The following is a 19,737-nucleotide window of genomic DNA, read 5'->3' as shown; positions in this document are numbered from 1 at the left end:
TTTAGTTTAATAGTAACCTTAGTTTTGTATCAGTGAAATTATGCCAAATAAAATGGAAGAAATTGAGGTCATATCGAACTTAGAAAAATACCTTTTTCCATCTTGAAGCATCTTCGAATTATATGAAAAATAAATCACGTATATACAAGTTAATTTTAATGCAACTGCTAGGCAAGATGTGAAAAGGATTTCCAGGAAAATCTCACCGTTTCCTTGTTTGGATGGAAAATGCAATATATAAATTAACCAGGGGAGAAGAAGGGAAAAAAGTATTTTCCCTGGAATTAGTTTTTGATTATAATTATATGGTTTTTATGTATATAACTCAAATTATAACTATTTGGTAGGTTGTGAGATATATACATATATATATCTCTGTATGTTTATAAAGAAAGAAATAAACCACGACTAGCTATTATAACTATTTTGTAGCTTGTGAGAAGCTGACTGCTTTTTCCTTAGAGTACTTTAGACTCACTAATTTCCTCAATTTCGAAACAAAAAAAGTATTTATTATTTCTTTTTTTGTCTTCTTAAAGCTTTTAATTTCTTACTTAACAAATTAAGTAACGTGTTATTTAATAAATTGAAAAATTAATAGTCAAAACTAAGTGCTAATTAATTTTATGAGTACTGATGAATTTATATTATAAAATTATTTGGTATATTAGTATTTAAAATATATATATATTTCTACTATTATTCAGCTTATAAAGCTCATAACTAAAGAATATATATATTTTTTAAAAATAACTTCAAATTTTTAGCATCGATTTGATGAATAGCTATCTAGTTATTTATCATATTCAATAACTTTTTGTTGAAAATTTAATATCATTATCAAAACATTTACAATTTAAATGTTAATTTTTTTTGTCAATGAAATGAAAATTTTGAAGGTTTATAAAAAACACCCTAAATTATAATTCTAGAAACTTCAATTTGCTATTCCCCATCTTACATAGCACTGAGAAGTCAAAACCATGCTTGATTGTAAATAGTGTTTTATATTTTTCTTATAAGTTCAAACATAAATAGAAAGGAGATTGTTTCTAATAAAATTTATTTCTTCAAGAGATTAAAGAAAATAAGTTGGGCATAATTTTAAAGAGCTTCAAATTATACCATTAATATATATAAAGTACTTTCTAAGATTATTATTATTCTTTGCTACTGTTTGGTTAAGCGCATGATATTAAAACAAATAACATTAGGCTTTCAATATTTACATATTAATACTATGGTTTTTATTTTATTTTTCAACAGGAAGAACAATAGGGTTGATATGAATTAGGGTTTAGATTCGTTTTAATGCAGACTTCCAGTATAGTATTAGTATACACAACTTAGAAATCAAACTATGTCAACAATCAAAGTTTATCACAGATGTGTTGGGCAAATGAGACCTTGGCTCAATGGTAAGGTTGAGGTCTTACAAATTTTAAGATTTAAGGATCGTGTGGATTCTCTTTTATATTTATTCTAGTTAATTAGTTAGTTAGAGTTTAGTTAATAGTTAAATTAGTTATTTAATGTTTGATTGAAAATGATGTAACTTTAAAAAAAATGGAGATATGTGTTCTGCAATACTTAGAATAAAATGGGTCAAAGCTGGTTCAAAGGTGAAAAAATGAGAGAAATATTGGATTCATGTAAGATAATAAGTAGTTAATGGTTAGAAAAGGAAAGAGTAGAAAAATGGGAAAGAAACAAAGAAATGATGGTAAAAAAATAATCTTATGTACAATTGCTAGAGGTATTCAAGGATAAGTGATTGTAGGATTAACATTCTTGACGTTGCTCGTAAAAGTAATACAGATTTCCACTATTTTTTTTGAACTTTCGAAGTAAATTTTATATATTGTATGAAATTTATGAAATTGTTACGTGTTCATATATATTATAAGTAATACTTGGAAAAAAGACAATTATTTATCACATATATATGTAATAATTAAATTGTTAATAATGATTTCAACAATTCATTATTAATTCTACTGAAAAAATCACTTAAATAAAAAAATTGTATATTAAGTTCTTAACAAGAAACAGATGTTTCATATAATAATGAACAAAAAAATTTGTTTCATATAATAATCTCCCATTCTTTTGTCTTGAAGATTTTTCCTTTATTAAGTTGACAGAAAAAGTTCACAAAGGGACGCAAATCTAAGAATGGCAAGAAAGCATGTGAGAGGATAAAGGAATGATTCCATATAAGGTCTTTTAGAGCAAATTGGTAGACAACACCCTAAAAAAAGTTAAAAGAAAAAACCCTGGAAAAATATATATAAAAAAGGATCTTGTTTTTCATGAAAACCAATATAATAATAATTATAATTATTACACTAATACTTAATATAAATAAATAAATAAATAAATAAATAAAGGAGCATAATAATGGATTACATGGACCCATACACCTCTACTAGTATAGATTCTTTTATAGTTTATTTTAGCATTATTGAAAGAAAACATTCTACATTTGAGTTTAGTTTAATTTAATTTAGTTTTTGAGTTTTCAATTTGTTAATTGTTGTGTGGTTGATAATTGACTTAAGGTACAATTAAAATTACATTTGTCTCACCTTAAAATCATATAGCTATCTTGATGTACACTCCTGCCAAACTAAGAAAACAAGTTCATTTTCTTTTCAATATTGAAAATATTTCTATGAGTGAAAGGAAAAGGTAGAAAATGGTAATTGATCAACCAAAAACAATAGAAACCCAGAAACAAGAACAAAATACCAAAGAAATTAACTAGTAGGATTAAATCTATCTATCTTATAGCAGAGGAATGACTCCAAATTATATGTAAAATACAGGCTTATAGGGAAAAAAAAGATGCAAACATTAACTAAAGAAACAGTTTATAGAAATGATAAAAAGAAAATCCCAATATCTCACAAAGATTATGCAAGTTCCTCGGATTGAAAACTATTTCATCTCAATTACCTATATATCTGCTCTCTACAGAAAATAAAAATACTTACCATCTTAGACAAATCATCTCTGTATGAATCATTTCCCTTTCAACAATATGTTCCTCTGATTTATGCATATTTATTCTATATATAACATTGATGTAATAAGTATATATATGTATGTATATATGGAATTACTCAAGGGAGTAGAGATTGGCGATTTTTTTCATCACCTGTACCTGTGTGGTGAGGCACTTAATGTAATGCGCAGTTTCATCCAACAAGTTGCATAAATCCATGGATTCACCACCTGGAACAAGCTCTCTTAGCGCCTCAGCTTGGACAGCAAGCCCAACATGATCTTCCTTGTTTTCTTTTTCATGGCTTGTTTTTTCCACGATGGCAGCTCGATGATTAGTGGATGTAGTTGTTGTTGTAGTAGTAGTGGTAGTACGAGTCTTGATCGATGATCTTCGGCTTGATGAGGCTAAACGACGACGGGACCGGCTTCGGAGCTTCCAAAGCGTTGCCCTACTCCAAGTTCTCCTCGACCTAACCGAGTAAGCCATGGACTTGTCAGCTGCAACCTTAATTCTTCGATAACGTTGGAAAATCTCTCTGGGAGAAGATGATGATATAGGTTTTTGAGCATTTATTTTAATCAGAGCCCTAAGGAACCTTGCGGTGAACCTGGATTTAAGAGAACTAGGGTTCAAGTGCTGAGAATCCATGATGGGTTTTTCTAGAGTATTAACTATCTAGGGTTTTCTTTTATATGAAGGTGGATAAGAAGATATATATAATAACTAACTGTCGTACAGGGTTTTCCTTTTTTGGATGGATCAGAGGGTCAAATGAAAAATTAGTTGAGCAGGGGGGAGAAGGAATTGAAGAGAGATGTGATTTTCTGACACAGAGGGGGGGCCAGTTGCCCAGAAATGATCTCAAGGACAAAAATCTCAACTTTTTAGTTTTTTCTGACAAATTCTGACACAGTATCTATATAGACCAACCAGACAACAAGAAAGACATGGATGTTTGGCAAAGGGAAATTTCAGAGAACTAAACTCATGTGAGTGAGAGGAGATTGGAAATGGGAGGTGTAAAGAGGAAGGAGACTTTAGGAATCAACCTTTGATAAGCACTGGTTATAAACACCAGTTAAAAAAATATTATTATTTATTCTATATAAACATCGTTTTAAACCGATTTCACTAGACAGGGATTAATAATATGATATACTATATATTTGAATTACACGTTTCAGCTTTCGTTTTCAGTTTGGGGTTTTGGAGATGAGAGTTAAAGTGAGTGTATGTGGGGCTGAAATAGCCAACCACCATATGATCGCACATGGTTCCATTCTCCCACTTGGATTAATGTGGGGTCTCTTTGTTTTTTTTTTTTGGTGGGGGGTCTTCAATCTTTCGTCTTGCTTTCTCTCCCCTCACATTTTGTTTTGTTTTGCCGTGAATCATTATTATTTCCTTGGTAAACTTTGAATGCCTTAACCTTTTGCCTGTCGACTGGTATCAATGTTGGGTGTGTTTTGATCATTAATCTCGCCCTAATTTTCCTCTCAGTGTTGGCCATTTCGGACAAATGATATTGATCGATGGTATATATAGATAGATAGTCGACATGGAGTGATGTTTTGAGCAGTGGAGGTTTAGGATGTCGGCACTCGGCCACCGAATGGGCCAAATCACATAGAATGTACGGAAGGGGGAGAAATCAGTCATGTGGTCATCAGTTTCTTCACTATATCCATTAACCTTAACCGGTCCTACTCCTATGAAAATCCTCAAAATTTTGTCCGCGTTCAACCCTCCAAAAAAGGGTGTTGTTTTATTTTTATTTTTTTATCGTCAGAAAATTGTTTGACCACTCAATTGAGCGGATTTTATTTGCATTGGAGGAACAGCTAGAAAGGACCTAGTCAAAATGTCTCCCATATATTGGCTTGTTTTTTCTTATCCAATTTTATTTGAATGAGTTTGTTTCTAATATCTGACTGCTTTTTTGCTGATTCAATTATATAATCATCATTTGTTTTTCACCAATCATCCTAGTATTAGAGCCATGTTTCATTGGGAAATAGCCCTACAAAATTTGTTCTTTGTTATAGTTGTAATGCAGCTCTTGTAGATTTTCAAGTTAGAAAGCTAGTTAGTATTTGCATGCCCTTTCTTCCTGCCTCTCCTCCTGCTGATAAGCTTGGAACAAATATATATATGGGATCATTTTCACTCAACAAGCGGGTATAAATGATGTCATTTATATTTAGGATAAAGTAAAATAATCATAAAATAATTAGAAAGAATGTTTAGTATTATTTAGACCTATTTCTGGAGTTTTTAAATTTCACCATAAAATAATTGTCCTATAAGTATATGTTGAAATATTGGAGTATAATTAAAAAAGAGAAAGGATAGAGAGAATGAAGAAATAAGGGAAGTGAGGGAATTCTCATAATCTCATAAATGTAAAAGAAATATATAGAAAGAAAGAGGAGTGAAGGTTTGAGGACCACAATCAAGTGGGCGCATGCATGTGTGAAGGGAGGAAAATGACAAGCTAGGTTCAAGCTAAGCAAAGGAAGGGATTGGTACTTTAGGGTCATCACAACTTGGAACTGATTATAACCTCCATCTTTGTCTTCGTCTTTCTTTGCTTTGCTTTTAATAATTATCATCATCACCAGCTCCTTCTATTTATATTAATATCGTTAACCTTACTCAACACAACTCTAAGGTAAATATATATATATATATAGAGAGAGAGAGAGGTAGGGGTTCTTGCACTGCCACGTCTATGGTAATTAAGGAGGAGGCTTTGTAGCTCCAACGGAGGTGGTGGGCGGTAGATACCTGAGGCGGTGGTTGATGTTTATTTAGTTAGTTATTTATTTATAGGGTTCGGTTCAACTCCCTATAAGGAAAAAGAAAAGGTGGGTGAGGGGAGTTTGTCTAAGTGTTAACACATAGATAGGAGTTTCGTCATAAAATTAATAAACTTTGAAAGCGGAAAGATGAAGCAAATTAACCACTTAATTTTATTCGATGCCATTTGTACCCTCCCTTGTTTTTTTTCTTCGACAACCGTATTTCCAATGAGGTGACAGAATCATTAGGTTTGCCATCACATTAGTATTATATTATAAAATGATATGCTTGTTTAATGATATTAATTAAGATGGCTTTTAAAAAATATATAATTAATATTTTTTAAAGATTAATATAATACTTATAAATATTGTACCTATTATAATGTTTGAGCTCATGATATGATATCACAAAAATTACATTTCAAGGAAAGTCTCTTCCAATTACACTATAGATTTGGTTGATAATATTGATCTATCCTAATACATCACCATTTGTACCAAATGATAAAATAACCTTTTTCTTTAAAATTAAATGTTCTTTTTTCTCATCATAACATTTTCAAATTATAAAATATTTTCTTAGGATATTATTCCTAATTAATAATTTACTGTATATATGAATTTATTCTAGCCTTATTTTATTAAATTTTTTATTCATTATTATTTTAATCATTATTTAAAAATTGATTTTACATTTAACAAATATGTCTTATACATTTAAATGATGATAATTAAAATATATTAAATACTAATGGATGAAAATAAATTAAATAATAATGATTAATAAAAAGTAATAAATTGACACCTACCCATATATATAAAGTGTCATTAAAAGTTTTGAAAAGTAAATTATATAAAGAAATTCTAAAAGTATTAGTAAATTTGATTCAAGCGTGTTAGACCTTTTGTAACGTAAAATAATAGACTTGTGAAGCTCCTCAATCAAAGAAAGCATAAATTCATTCATTAGAGGAAATTAGTTGGTGGATATAGATACATCTAGTCAAATCAATTCTTAATTGCTCATGGTAGGTTAACTATGTTGACTTTTTTAAATAATTTTTTAAATCTTAAATTAATTAATTTAAAAGATGAGTAATTATCCGTTGAAGTTGTGATCGGTGTTATTTATATAATTAAAATATTATATATTTAAGGGATAATTTTTAAATTTACACATGAATTTTGTAGTTGTGAAAGTTTTCATACGGTAACACTCTTTGCCTGACCCGACCGCTGGGTCTGAGCTAAAAAATGCTACACTAGTTATCGAAGCAACGACGATCAAATAAATATCTAATTCATGTCATTATACATTTAAATATAAGCAAAACACGCACATGATATAATATACAATCAATTTCGAGACTTACACGAGCTTATGAGTACTCTTATACTAGTAAACACTCGAATTAGGACCAAACTGTAAAATTTTAAAAATTCTTGGATCGGCGTCATGATTTCATCATTTTCTCGCCGTGACCTGGCCATCTCAATATGTCATGTTGCGACGACATGCATATGCTCATCACAATGCCACTTTTTGAGATGATGACGTTGCGACATCATAAGTCTGAGGTTGCAATTGACACATATTTTTGGCTACTTAACTCATTTTAGTAACTAAATTACATGTTTTCAACCAAAACATATTATTACCAACATTCATTTGACCATTTCACTTATGCCAAACCTAATAAAACATGTTAAAATGAACTTGTAACAATTTGAAATTAACCATTTAACTTAACATACAATCCATGTCATTCATTCAAGTTTCATTTCACCATTTACTTATCTAACCATGACAATTTTACTTACCTTAGATCAATATGTACATAACCATTAATTTTGAGTATCTAGTATCCAAATGAAAATGGAAATAATCAAATCAACCATACACATAACCTATATTTCCAGCATGACTATCATTTCTACCATTTTACATGCCATTAAGTAAACAAACCATTCAAACTATCATACTTATAATCTTTATCATGCCAAAACCTATCAATTGAGATCATTATTCATGCAAGTATCACACAAGACCAAAACATGTATCAGTTTGATCACATAGCAAGTCAACTACATAAGTTCCAACAATTATCAACTTATCACATAACATTAACACCAAATTGACCATTTACACAACAAAGGTCCCTATGTACATGCCACAAAGTCTAGATTTAAAATGAATTTATAATTATTGTCTCGAGATAGTGTGTGTTCTTTTGCTAACTTGGCTTTGTAGTTTCGCAAGATGAACATCTACAAGGAAGGAAAAACAACTAGAGTAACCATTAAGAATGCTTAGTAAATTCAAATGGGGTTACTAAACTTACCTTGATCCATTAAAGCATAAAGAAAAAATATCATGCATTTTGGCATTCAAATGTGGCTATTCTTAGCACATATTAGCACATCTAAGTACATGTCAACATTATCAAGTAAATAGGTTAGTCACATTTACAAATAATGAGGAAGATTTAAGACATTAAGGTAATCCAATACTTATCACATATCAAATATCAAATATATACCATCACATATCCAATTTGCATCTAAATTTTCATTTCCGTTTATTTGAACATCGCTTGACGGAACTATAGTAAAAGAGACTCAGATACACAGGAATAAGTTACTCACACGAGCTAATATTATAATAGAATTGCTCACATAAGCTGATATTATATCAAGGTTACTTGTCCGAGCTAAACCTACATATAACCCGAGAATCTATAAAAATGCTAGATCTCATAATAACATGTAAAATCTTTGATCAAACACACGTATAACCCTAATAGCATGTCATACGTATCTTAATATTTTACTAAGTTCACACATGCATCATTTCCGTATACATATATCATTACCAATATCTGAATATAATTACGTATTTCATTTACTAGACCAATAATCAACTAACATTTACAATTGTACTATGTACTACCTCACAATATCTAGTGTTTATGTAACTTTTCAATTCAATCCAATTTAAATCATATGTGCCAAATTCACTGAATTCTACTTAAATCTAACTCATAGATAAATTTAAGCATAATTAAAACATAAAATAAAATAGGGTGGTAAGTTCCATATAAAGTTCTCTGTTCAAAATATGTAAAGTGGATACTTTAGGGGGCTAATCCACAATTCTAGCCTTTCTTCGATCAACTCTACTTCGATTCGATTCTTAATCTAAGCAATCATTTTATATCATCAATCAGTACCAAATATCTCCTTACAATTTGTGATATGCATTAGTCTATATAAACTCGATTTTTTTATATCTCAAAATTTTTACATTTTATTCAATTTAGTCTCTGAACTCAAAATAGTTATAACTTTCAAATTCCTATCTTCGAATTAAAATTTGATTCCATATATTCTAATTAGGGATCTTATACTTTTATTTTTAACATGATTTCATTACAAGTTTTACATTTATTCAATTTGGTTACTAATGTAACAAAGTTAACAAACAAACTAAATTAACATTACAATCTAGTCCTTTGCATATACTAAGCTTAAAATCTATCAATTTCAAGCCTAATCCTTCAAGAAATCAACAATGACAACTTTCAAAAACTTTAACAGTTTTACAAATTGGTACACGAGCTAGTTAAATCAAGCTCCCATGACCTCAAATATATAAAAGTTACAAGAAAAAAGACTTGAATTTTCTTACCAATCAATGGTCGAATGTTTTAGATTATCTTATATTTTCTTCTCCATTTTTGGGAAAAAATGGAGAGTTGACGAAGAAGATGACTTTGTCATCCACAAATTTGACTTATATAGATGGATTAGTATGCAATTAATTTGATTTAATTAACTTAAACATACATTTATTAACTTAAGCTAATCACCAAGCTTAATTAGTGGAAAATGTCATGATCATCCACTAATTCATATTGCAAAATGGTTTATTTACCATTTCAGATCTTTGGCTAATTGCTATTTAAGCCCCCAAGCATTTGGCCAATTAAAAACCTATAGCGATTGAAATTTTACAATTTAGACCCTAAGCCTTAATTAACTATTAATTTGACGAAATTTCTTGACCAAACTTTGATGTAACAATATATTAGATGCGCAAATATTAATATTTAATATTTACATCCTCGATTTACGGAAATGAAGTTCCAAAACTAAATTTTCTGGTACCACTAAAAACCGAACTATTACACATACCATGCATTTAAAAAAATTGTTATAGCTTATTAATGATATATAGAACATTTATTGATTACTTGCATCATACATCCTTGGACTATATCGATCTTTTAAAGTGGTTCTCAAATTTCAAAGTGATTTAATTGAATCCTTAAAATGTCAATATCGTATCAATCAAGTCCTATCGACCTAACGTTAGTTGAAGTGTTGTATATCAAACTTGATATGATGTAGAGCATATTCAAAATACATAAACCAAGTTTTAAATGTGTACATCTACTAAAATTACAATTTAGATTTGACGAGTTAAAAAGAACATACAAAGCCATTAAAATTTATCATGACTATTTTTTTAAACATTAAATATGTAATATGTCATATCTAAGTTATCCATACAATAAGTACTTAAAATTCGATCCACATATTTTAAATACTATCTATATTATATCCAAGTTAACTTTTGATGCCCAAAATGATGACTAAATCAAATGAAAGTCTTGATTAATACAATACTAATACGTTAGAAACTAAATTAAAATATTTTAAATTTGAAGATTAATTTAAAATCTAAACTATAATTTGGAGACCTCTACTAAAACAAACTTAACATTTATTATATTCAATTAGAAATCTCATCACATGCTTATGCATGTGGAAACCCCAACCTTAGAACACAAATGTGTGTTTAAAGATAACATACAATAAACAATGAAACTTATGATGTGAAACTAACAAATAATAACATATGAAGTATTTACGTTATTAAAATGGAAAAAAAATAGATTAAATTGTTTATCATGATGTTGTCATCAATACATTAACTCATTGAAATATATTATTAATCTAATAAAGTGTGCAAAATAAAATTAAAATGTATACAAATTTCAAAATGTAATTGGCATAGGTTCAAATCCCATAATAGACATATTTTTATTGGTTTTTTTAAAGTGAAAAGACTAAAATACCCTCAAACAATTTTACTTGTTTTAATTACATAAAGGCATTCCCGTAATTTTCTAACCGAGTTGGTGCCTAGTTGACTCGTGAGTCGTGACACCAACTCAGTCAAGAGTTTAAATAATAGTACATGTACAATTGATGGAGATAATAAATTGTGCATATTAAAATAGAAATGTATAAAACATTTTAAAATGAAGTTTCGGTTAGTGGTAAATTTTAGATTTTACTAATCTAATTGGTATGAGTTCAAATATTGTATATGCATATTTTTCTTAAAATAAAAAGACTGAAATACTCTGAATAATAAGACTTATTTTAATTACAGAATGACATTTTTATAATTTTCTAGCTGAATTGGTATTTGATTAACTCGTGACACCAAATAAGAGATTTCATTAATATTATAGATTCTAAGTTGGGTAAACTATAGTAGAGTTACCCTTTGAAAGAATAATATCTAATTTATTGTAGTGTATATAACCTTTTTCCTGTATACCTTTTACTAATTGAAAACTTCTTCTCCAATACATATAGTTTACATATTTTTATATTTTTTAATTATATTAAATTTAGAATAAAAAATTACTTTTTGAAAATATCTACTAATAAGGATTACAATATAATATATAGTTAAACATTTAATTAAACTTACTACTATCATATTTTCATCATAAAATTAAATTGAAAAAAAAAAGAATAAAGTGACAGACAAACATTCAAAAAAAAATGAAAATGGAAGCTCAGCTGGCAGCCATAGCCCATATAGGATAGGGGAAGCTCTGTTTCTTTTTTTATCCATTAGGGTTAGCCTACAAATGGGAAACTAAACAAGAACATGGGTGGGGCTAAGCTTTTTGCCTTGCCTACTGTTTGATTTTAAAAAAAAAAGTTATTTACAATAACTAAAAGCTCTTAGGATTAGACTCTTTAACCACCTAATAATTATGCTTAGTTTCAGATTATCACCATCCTTCCACATGCTTCCTAGGTTTGCTTAATTTAATTCCTCTTTTTCTTTTTTGTTAGGGCCACTTCTATTCTTGCTATCATTACTATTATTAATTTATTTATTATTGATTTTGGGTTATGATTCCAATTCCCAAAACAGGTGTTATTCTTATTACTTTGAAACTCTTTTAATCAATGTCCTTCCATTCATTTTCTAGTAATTCTTTTTTAATATATATTGATGACATGACAGCTATCCATTAGACTTAAAATAAGTTTACTTACTTTCCCTTTCTGTACTACTTGTATTTAATAATCGTTGCGCTCAAATAAGTTATGCATACCAAATTTAGTGTAACGTAATTTATGTAAAATAAAAGAAAATTAATTTTTAAATAATGAAAATATCAAAAATCCTTTGAAAAGTTTACGCACGTAATTAAAAGTTATGAATATTTCTGGCTATAGAGTAGGGAAAATTAATAAATATTAGCAATTTTATATAACAAATGTATAATGTTAATTGGGTAAAAGTTAAGTGATGTCAATAGAGCGCACTAAGAATATATATTTTTAAAATTCATGAAAGTCAAGAAGAAAGTCAATCGTAAATAAAATAATAATATAAAATTAAATTGAGCTGAAGAAGGTCTAAAGCTACTTTGAGAAATTTGGTAGGGGACCACCGTTGTTTTCCTCGCTTCTTTTTGGAGCCTGGCATGAAAAGTCAAATGAGGAGCGGATTAGCTGTCCCCCAGTCAAGATATTTTCTACGCTCATCCGCGTTTCAATAACATAGCTCCACAAACACTGCTCTATTTAGTTAATACATAGTTACAATAAGGAGATGGCATTGCCTTACAATCACTTTATATGAGAACCACATAGTTACAGATTGTCAGAAGAGCAGAAAAGGAGATTAAAAAAAGAAGGGAAATTCGCTATTCACATAGGCATTTGCATTTTTTTTTTTTTTGCAAGATTTGCATGAACACCCCGATTTCTGTAATGTCATACAACAATCTTTGCAATCAAATTCGAATCCATAACGGGAGTGCTATGAAGAGAAAACATAAAAAAAGAAAAGAAAAGGAAAACAATGTTTTCAGCACTTACTTATACATTCTTATTCTACTCTACTGATGACTCGGATGCTGAGTCGTCGGTTGTTGAATTAGAGATCGTTTCCACTTGGCTTCCGTTTTCACTATCTGATGTTGCAGATGGTTTCTCTTCAACAGGTTGTTTCAAGAACCAGTACATGATACTTGCAGTCAATGTGAGGATCATCTTTTGGTTTACCTGCAACGATGTCCCCATCATGTTAAAAAAACAAGCGAAAAGATAATGGTCGAGTTCAGGTTTGGCATTACAGGTGATGGTAGTGACTGGTTCATGTTTCGGGTTTCAACAGCTTGATTGTATCATTTTGTTAACTTCCATAGGTTTTTCACGGATCATTGTAGTTGTTATAGTAATAAGCATGCAATTTCACCTCTCTGGGGGATATATAACAATGTCTAATTTTTGTGCCATGGAGTGAAAAAAGAGGAAGAAGTTTGCATCTACAAGAAAAGATACCTCAGTTATGTCTTCAGGAAGCAAAAATATTGAGCATCCAAGCTTCCTCGCAATACTAATTATGTAGGTAGCATTCATCTTTTTCTGCTCATCTGCAATGCTCACACGTAGGAGGAAACATGAGTAAAATTATAAGTTGAGTAAAAGTGTACGTGTAATTTATACAGGATTTACAAACTTCAATTAGGTAAAATAAGGCGTCTAAGGGATAATGAGCCTCTTCACAGTAGCTAGATTCATTGAAACTAATGTTGAAGATATAAAAACAAATTAGCAACAATAAAATCGAGCAAGATTGTTTCTGTAAATAAAGTACAGAAGGATTGAAGGGTGTAAACTTGAATAAACTAGAATAGCTGAAGTTCGAAGAATACCACCGTGTTGAATAATGGACAACTTTTCACAGGTCAAAAAGAAGGGAGAAGAGAAGGGGAAAATTTTAAAGAAAACCTAATGAATTTCGTCAAAGAACGATAAGAACATACCTGTTACTCCTTTAGTAACAAGACTCCAATTTACAGATCTAGGCTGAACAGCACTAAGAAGCTCAAGGAAAAATATACCATCTGACAAACTCTTGTCCTGTAAAACCGAAATCAATGAGATATATAATAGACTGCCTTTTACAAGAAATTTGGTATATCCTAGAACCATTTCACTGAGTCCAGTTTAAGTCATTCGCGCCCCACTTGATTGAATGCAATTCTACTATGCCTAGAAAGGCGCCCTTCCACTCAAGTCATTTTGAATTAAAGGACAAGAATGACCGTGAGGAAATCCAAAAAGAGTTGTTTAAATTAATACAAACTGATTTGTAAACAGTTTACAATGTCATGTGCAGCAAGGGCTCAAAAAGACGCATCAAAAGCGTTGTGTTAATTTCACAAGGCATGAATAGAACTGAGAGGCTCACATATAACCAAAGAAACTAGCACTTAAAGTCATCTATAGAGAGAATACCTTGAAACTGTCCATGCGACTTTGGCTTCCTGAATCGCTTACTTTGGTATTAGCCCACCTGAGGATATCAACATCAGTAATTTCTTTTCCATGAGAATGGAATCTTAGGTTCTTCAGAAGTTGAAGAATGTTGTATCTCATCAATTGCCACAAATAAGCTGAACACAAAAACCAACATTCGATCCGTCAAGACAGGACTAAACTAGTTCCAATTTGAGTTCAAGAATGCTAAAATGGTAATTGAATTGCTTTCAAAACAGCAAATATTAGTTCTCATGGTAGATCACATACCCAATATTAGTTTTTTATTTCCTTGCACAATGTCATTTCCAGCAATATTAACCAGGGAAAATTTTAATTGTTTCCCTATTTTAACCACCTGGTTACAGTTTTCTACTTTCTTAAATGGCAACTTAATAGGAGGCCTGTTAGCAATCTTCCAATTAACAATCCCAGGCGACACCTTGTCAAGGGTCTCCAAAAGTATCCACCTGCAGAGGAACAAATTAACCACTTCATTTTGAGAATCAAGAACAAAATGAAAGTTCAAAAAGGCAAGATTTACTAATTTCGCATACAGGATACAAACATATTTGTAACTATCATAAGATTTTAAATAGAGTGCTTATAGATATTTCAATCACGCTGAGCTATATCTCACATAGTTTATTAAAATGCTGGAATTTGAAACAGAAACAGAAATAACAGTCCAAATTTCCCTATTGAGTTAAAAGCAAAAGGATAAGAAATGCAGATCGCAAAAGCACCAACACAAAGGAGCCTTTCTCTTATCAACAGCTCAGGATAAGACACCATGATGGAATTTAATATGATTTATGCACTTACGATCATGGGAACAATACTTACCCATTTCTGAGATCTTCAAAGACATTGTCAATGTAAGTTGAATTTCCGAGACTATTGATCCAGAAGCGAAATACTCTTTCCTCTCTAGAAACTTGGGCATCATCTGGTAGAGTTTCAAGAAAAGATATTTGTTTTGTTTGAGTTGAAAGGCCGTTCCTGCAGTTACAATATACCAGTATTTAGTTTTTATATCTTGAACTCATTACAATTTACATTAATTGAAGAAAACATCATAAGCCATCAATTTGGATTCCACTACGTATGTGAAATATTGAAATTGTTTTTTGGACAGTTCATATTCCTTTTATACTAATTGAAGAAACGTCATAAGCCGTCAATTTGTATTCTTTTGCATATGTGAAATATTCAAATGATTTTTTGACAGTTCAATTCCTATCAATTGATGCCCCATAACACAGTAACACTCTACAGAATTATATAGAGGAAAAGATGAATGTATAGACACAGAAAAAAAACTAGCTTTCTAAGCTTTAGAAAATGAAAGACCTGTTAAGTGTCAAATCAAACCTCAACTTTAATTGTTGTAGATGTGTATGGAAATACCATATAGCACACTATAATTGTTGCATAAAAGTCTTGATGTGTTTGAAATTTTATAGTACGAACTATTGAAATGCTCCAAATCACAGAACTTGTATTAGAAAATCTCTTGTAAGAAAGATTTAATATGCTGTCAGATTGAACAGACAATATATGTAAAGGATGATAAATTAACACAGAACAGTAAATATTAAAAGCACAAAAAAGAATCACTTTATATTTAAACTAAAAGTCGTTGCTAGAAAAAACATCCGTAAATTTGAAGGACATTAGGTCCAGGGTTCAAATATGATCAACACAATCCCCGTCTTATAAAAAATAAAAAATAAAAAACCATTGCTAGAAAATGGGTATCAAGTCTGACCTGTGCTGGAAAATATGGGCGACAAAAGCAAGATTAAGATTCGGGGAACCATCCACAATATCCTTTGCAGTTAAGTATCTTTTACATCCCATCCTATCTGCATGTTCAAGAACCAACTTTGCTCTCTGAAATGGGTCTTTGACAGCCAATGTAGAAGGATTACTATGCTCAGGTGCAAGCACATTTAATAGATGCGCATAAGCCTCTGCATCCTGCAGGTTATATATATATAAATCACAGGTGGATAGAAAAATAAGTCTATAGCTTATTGAAGGTTGCAGCTTAACCCAAGTCACTGCTTTCATTTACCGTTAGTATAGACAAATTGAGGAAGCAAAAGCACTATATACGGTTATATCTCATTTTAAGAATTTAGTTTCACATTAGACTTTTTATGTTGGTTTCAAGAAGTTTGAATTTATATTAGATGCTAACAAATGAAGAACATAGGAAAAATAGATGGGATTAAAAGTTAAGCAAACATCTAGTTACAATATTTATGCCAGATTTAGGAGTAGGACATTCTAAGATACGAGGATAACAAGCATAAGAGAAGATATTTGATGGAAAATTTAAAAAGCTAAAAAACGAATTTCTTGTTTACCTTTACATCGGTGGAGAAATTTGAGACTATTTTCTTGTATGGAGATTTCTTCAGTTGAAAATTCATCCACCTCAATAAGATCTTCTCTGGTGGTAAACTCATCAATTCTTCCACATCCTGTTGATTTAAGAACAGGCAAATATATTCAGAAGACTACAGAAACCTAGAAAAGGCATCATAGGTCTGTCTAGTTTGTTAAAACCTAGAAGGGGAGTGTAAATGAAATACAAATTTCTAAAACAGTGGGCATATTAATTTAACCGTAATTCATCACACAACAAAATCAGATAGTTCATTTTCCTACAAATTGTACTTTTTCTTAAAATGTTATACAAACCAACCTTACTGTCATCAACAAGCTCCACCAACTGGGGTGTTTTCTTCAAGTTGAGGTCTGCCAATAGTTGAATCTGAAATAGCATAACCATTAGCAAGATTGACCAATGTTTTTAGAAGAAGCAAGGTTGCAAATAACTTATTACTTTTGATAGCCAATTATTTGATAGATCAAGTTACCTTGATAATTTGAGAAATCAACCCAAGCACAAGATGTCTCTGTAACAGGAACCAGAGAGATGATATTATTATCAACAATCACTAGAAAAATCTGAATTTTAAATAATAACAGTCATAAGTGATGCTTTTTAGGTTTTACCCATAATTCAGCCTGATGGAGCATAAATAGGTTTTAAGATCACCACATTAAAATTATTACAATAGACAACCAAAAATGAAGGGCTACAAGAAAATAGAAGGTGACCATTGAAGAATGAGCTTATAACCAGGGTATTAGATGAATCCTCTACCTAGTCCAAGCCACTTATGAGAAACAATGAGCTTTCCAACTCCCATTATCATGTGGAAAAGCAGTTTAGAAACACAAGAGTAGCTTTTAAGGCAGCCACATTGGCTCAAGCATACAACAACTAGAATGAAGCACGCTTTAAAATAGACTGCTGATACCAAAAGTCTTTCTTAAACTCAAGTGGAAGTCCAACCATCAAATACACTATATTTCAATAATGGAACAATCAACAGTATAATATGTTCATACCCTTCCTTCAATGAAATCTTGCGTCCCTATATTGACTACAGTGCAGCCAATAGCCTTGGCAGAGTTGAGACATAGCGTGTGGTTTTCATTTCTTTCCCACGGATTGAGCAATCTCTTGGTATTAATAGCCCTTTCATCAATTGTGCCCGGAACTGCTACATTTATAAGCTTGCTGCATTTACATTGTTTACAAGCTTCAAAATTTTTGCATCACATAAGCACAAACTCAACAGCTTTAAAAGTTGAAAGAATCATTTACCAAAGAAGAACCCCATCTTTAACAATCTCAAAGAGATCATTGGAGGAAGGATTAATAGGTAAGTATTTGTTTAAGAACCCATCTTGAGCAAGATAATTATTGATATGGGCAACGTAGGATGCCTTTTCGGATTCACTAATGGTGTGAAGCAGAGTAGTTGTAGCTGCCTTTAGGAATGCTGAAGAGTTCTTTGCTGGACTTCCTGTTCTTGCGCTCGCATGTGCATGAAGTTTCAAGTAAACCTATCCAAATAAAATCAAAATCCAAGTAGTTCAAAATAAATATTTATATATCTAACTTAACTCTCATTTGCTTTTCTCTCCTAAGTCTTAGTCAATCCTCAAAGCATATTAAAAGTTCCTTCTTTTCTGTTTAGATCACCAAAAAATGCGATATATGTTAAGAAAGATATACATTAAAAGAAAGGATTGGTTTAATGCTATTTTCCTGGCCAATAAAATAAAACGGGAAAAGAGAATATAACTTTTTCTGAAAAAGTTAATTTGAAATATTGCTACGATAAAAAAACAGAGCAACACTCAAAATTCAAAATTTTCATAAGCCAAAACTTTCAGGAGAAAAGAAAAAGAATCAAACAAACTTTAACAAGAAAAAAGATCTTAAACTCGAGGTAAAGAAACATCAAGTGACCTTCAAAAAGAACTCGAAATCGACTTCATCGTTCAAGTTAGGATACAAATCAGCAATGAAATCAGCTCGTTCTTGTTCGCTCAGATTCTCTCCCACAACTTTCAATCTCGACATTCTGGATGCTAAGTCTTCCACCGTTAGCTTCCCGCTCTCTCTTCTCATACTTGTAAACTGCAAAACAAAGCAGGAAAAAAAAAGGTGTTCAGTTGCGAGCAAAATAGATTCATAACTAAAAAGAAAAAGATAAAAAAAAAATCGAATGATCCATTCACGTACGTGAGTTTTCAAGCTACGAAGCTCGACTTGAGTGAACTGGTTTTGCAGCCATGGATCTGAGACCAAAATGCCAACATAACCAGCCATTGGATCAAAATCCAACAAATGTTAATTGATATGTTAAAAACTTGGGAGTAGTTGTATTTGTGTTGTATATATTAGAGGATTTGCTTCCCTTTTGAGCTAAGAGATTTAAAATCTATGAAGAAGGGAAGGGGAAGTGAACTGTGGGAATGGGACGGATTGCAGCTGTCAGAGTTCAAAGTTGTTCACTTGAAAATTCAAATTTTATGACCATTTTGTCCTCTCCTTTATTTATTTATTTTAAAAAACGAGTGGTGGGAGTGGGCCTTAGCCCTATGGGCCCTTTTTGCTTCAACTTAGGAATATTGCTTTTCAGAATTCAAATTGATTGCCTCATTTCTGTTTTAAAAACTTATAATTATTTCATATTTATATAAAATTGATATATTAATAGTTAGGAAAACTATTTTATATTTACGTCGATATTAATATTTCTATAATATCTACTTAAAACTACTAACTGATTAATTTATTATAATATCATTGGTGCATGAAATTATAAAAGCCTATAAACTCTTACACCAATTTAAAATTCAAGTGTTAGTGATATTTGTAGTTTATTAGTTTTTTATAAGGGC

General features: G+C 30.7%; 2 protein-coding genes across 3 annotated transcripts; both read right to left on the bottom strand.

Moving 5' to 3' along the window:
* Positions 1–2,856: 2,856 nt before the first annotated feature.
* Positions 2,857–4,140, bottom strand: LOC107912515 (transcription factor IBH1). The gene has a single exon (XM_016840723.2). The coding sequence runs from the start codon at positions 3,656–3,658 to the stop codon at positions 3,122–3,124; it is 537 nt and encodes a 178-aa protein (XP_016696212.1). The 5' UTR covers positions 3,659–4,140; the 3' UTR covers positions 2,857–3,121.
* An 8,306-nt stretch (positions 4,141–12,446) lies between these two features.
* LOC107912516 (fimbrin-2) lies at positions 12,447–19,372 on the bottom strand. Of its 2 annotated transcripts, XM_016840725.2 has the most exons (15): positions 19,076–19,367; positions 18,800–18,970; positions 18,149–18,390; positions 17,890–18,061; positions 17,352–17,390; positions 17,177–17,245; positions 16,836–16,952; positions 16,232–16,443; positions 15,307–15,462; positions 14,731–14,930; positions 14,440–14,597; positions 13,965–14,061; positions 13,480–13,571; positions 13,015–13,200; positions 12,447–12,612 (listed from the first exon to the last, which is right to left on the bottom strand). In XM_016840725.2, the coding sequence occupies exons 1-14, from the start codon at positions 19,160–19,162 to the stop codon at positions 13,030–13,032; spliced, it is 1,983 nt and encodes a 660-aa protein (XP_016696214.1). In that variant the 5' UTR covers positions 19,163–19,367; the 3' UTR covers positions 12,447–12,612; positions 13,015–13,029. The 2 variants fall into 2 exon arrangements, with proteins under 2 accessions (XP_016696214.1, XP_016696213.1); XM_016840724.2 differs by lacking the exon at positions 12,447–12,612 and having other exon boundaries at positions 12,684–13,200; positions 19,076–19,372.
* Positions 19,373–19,737: the final 365 nt, after the last annotated feature.

The sequence above is a fragment of the Gossypium hirsutum genome, chromosome D11, assembly GCF_007990345.1.
Source record: "Gossypium hirsutum isolate 1008001.06 chromosome D11, Gossypium_hirsutum_v2.1, whole genome shotgun sequence".
Classification (NCBI taxonomy): Eukaryota; Viridiplantae; Streptophyta; class Magnoliopsida; order Malvales; family Malvaceae; genus Gossypium; species Gossypium hirsutum.
This window is presented reverse-complemented; position numbering and strand designations above follow the sequence as displayed.

Coding starts and splice junctions, on each gene's coding strand:
- LOC107912515 (XM_016840723.2), bottom strand. CDS start 3,658: ATGGATTCTCAGCACTTGAACCCTAGTTCTCTTAAATCCAGGTTCACC.
- LOC107912516 (XM_016840724.2), bottom strand. CDS start 19,162: ATGGCTGGTTATGTTGGCATTTTGGTCTCAGATCCATGGCTGCAAAAC. Junction 18,391..18,799: donor ATTTCGAGTTCTTTTTGAAG/GTCACTTGATGT, acceptor TTATTTGGATAG/GTTTACTTGAAACTTCATGC. Junction 17,391..17,889: donor AAGATTTCATTGAAGGAAGG/GTATGAACATAT, acceptor TTCCTGTTACAG/AGACATCTTGTGCTTGGGTT.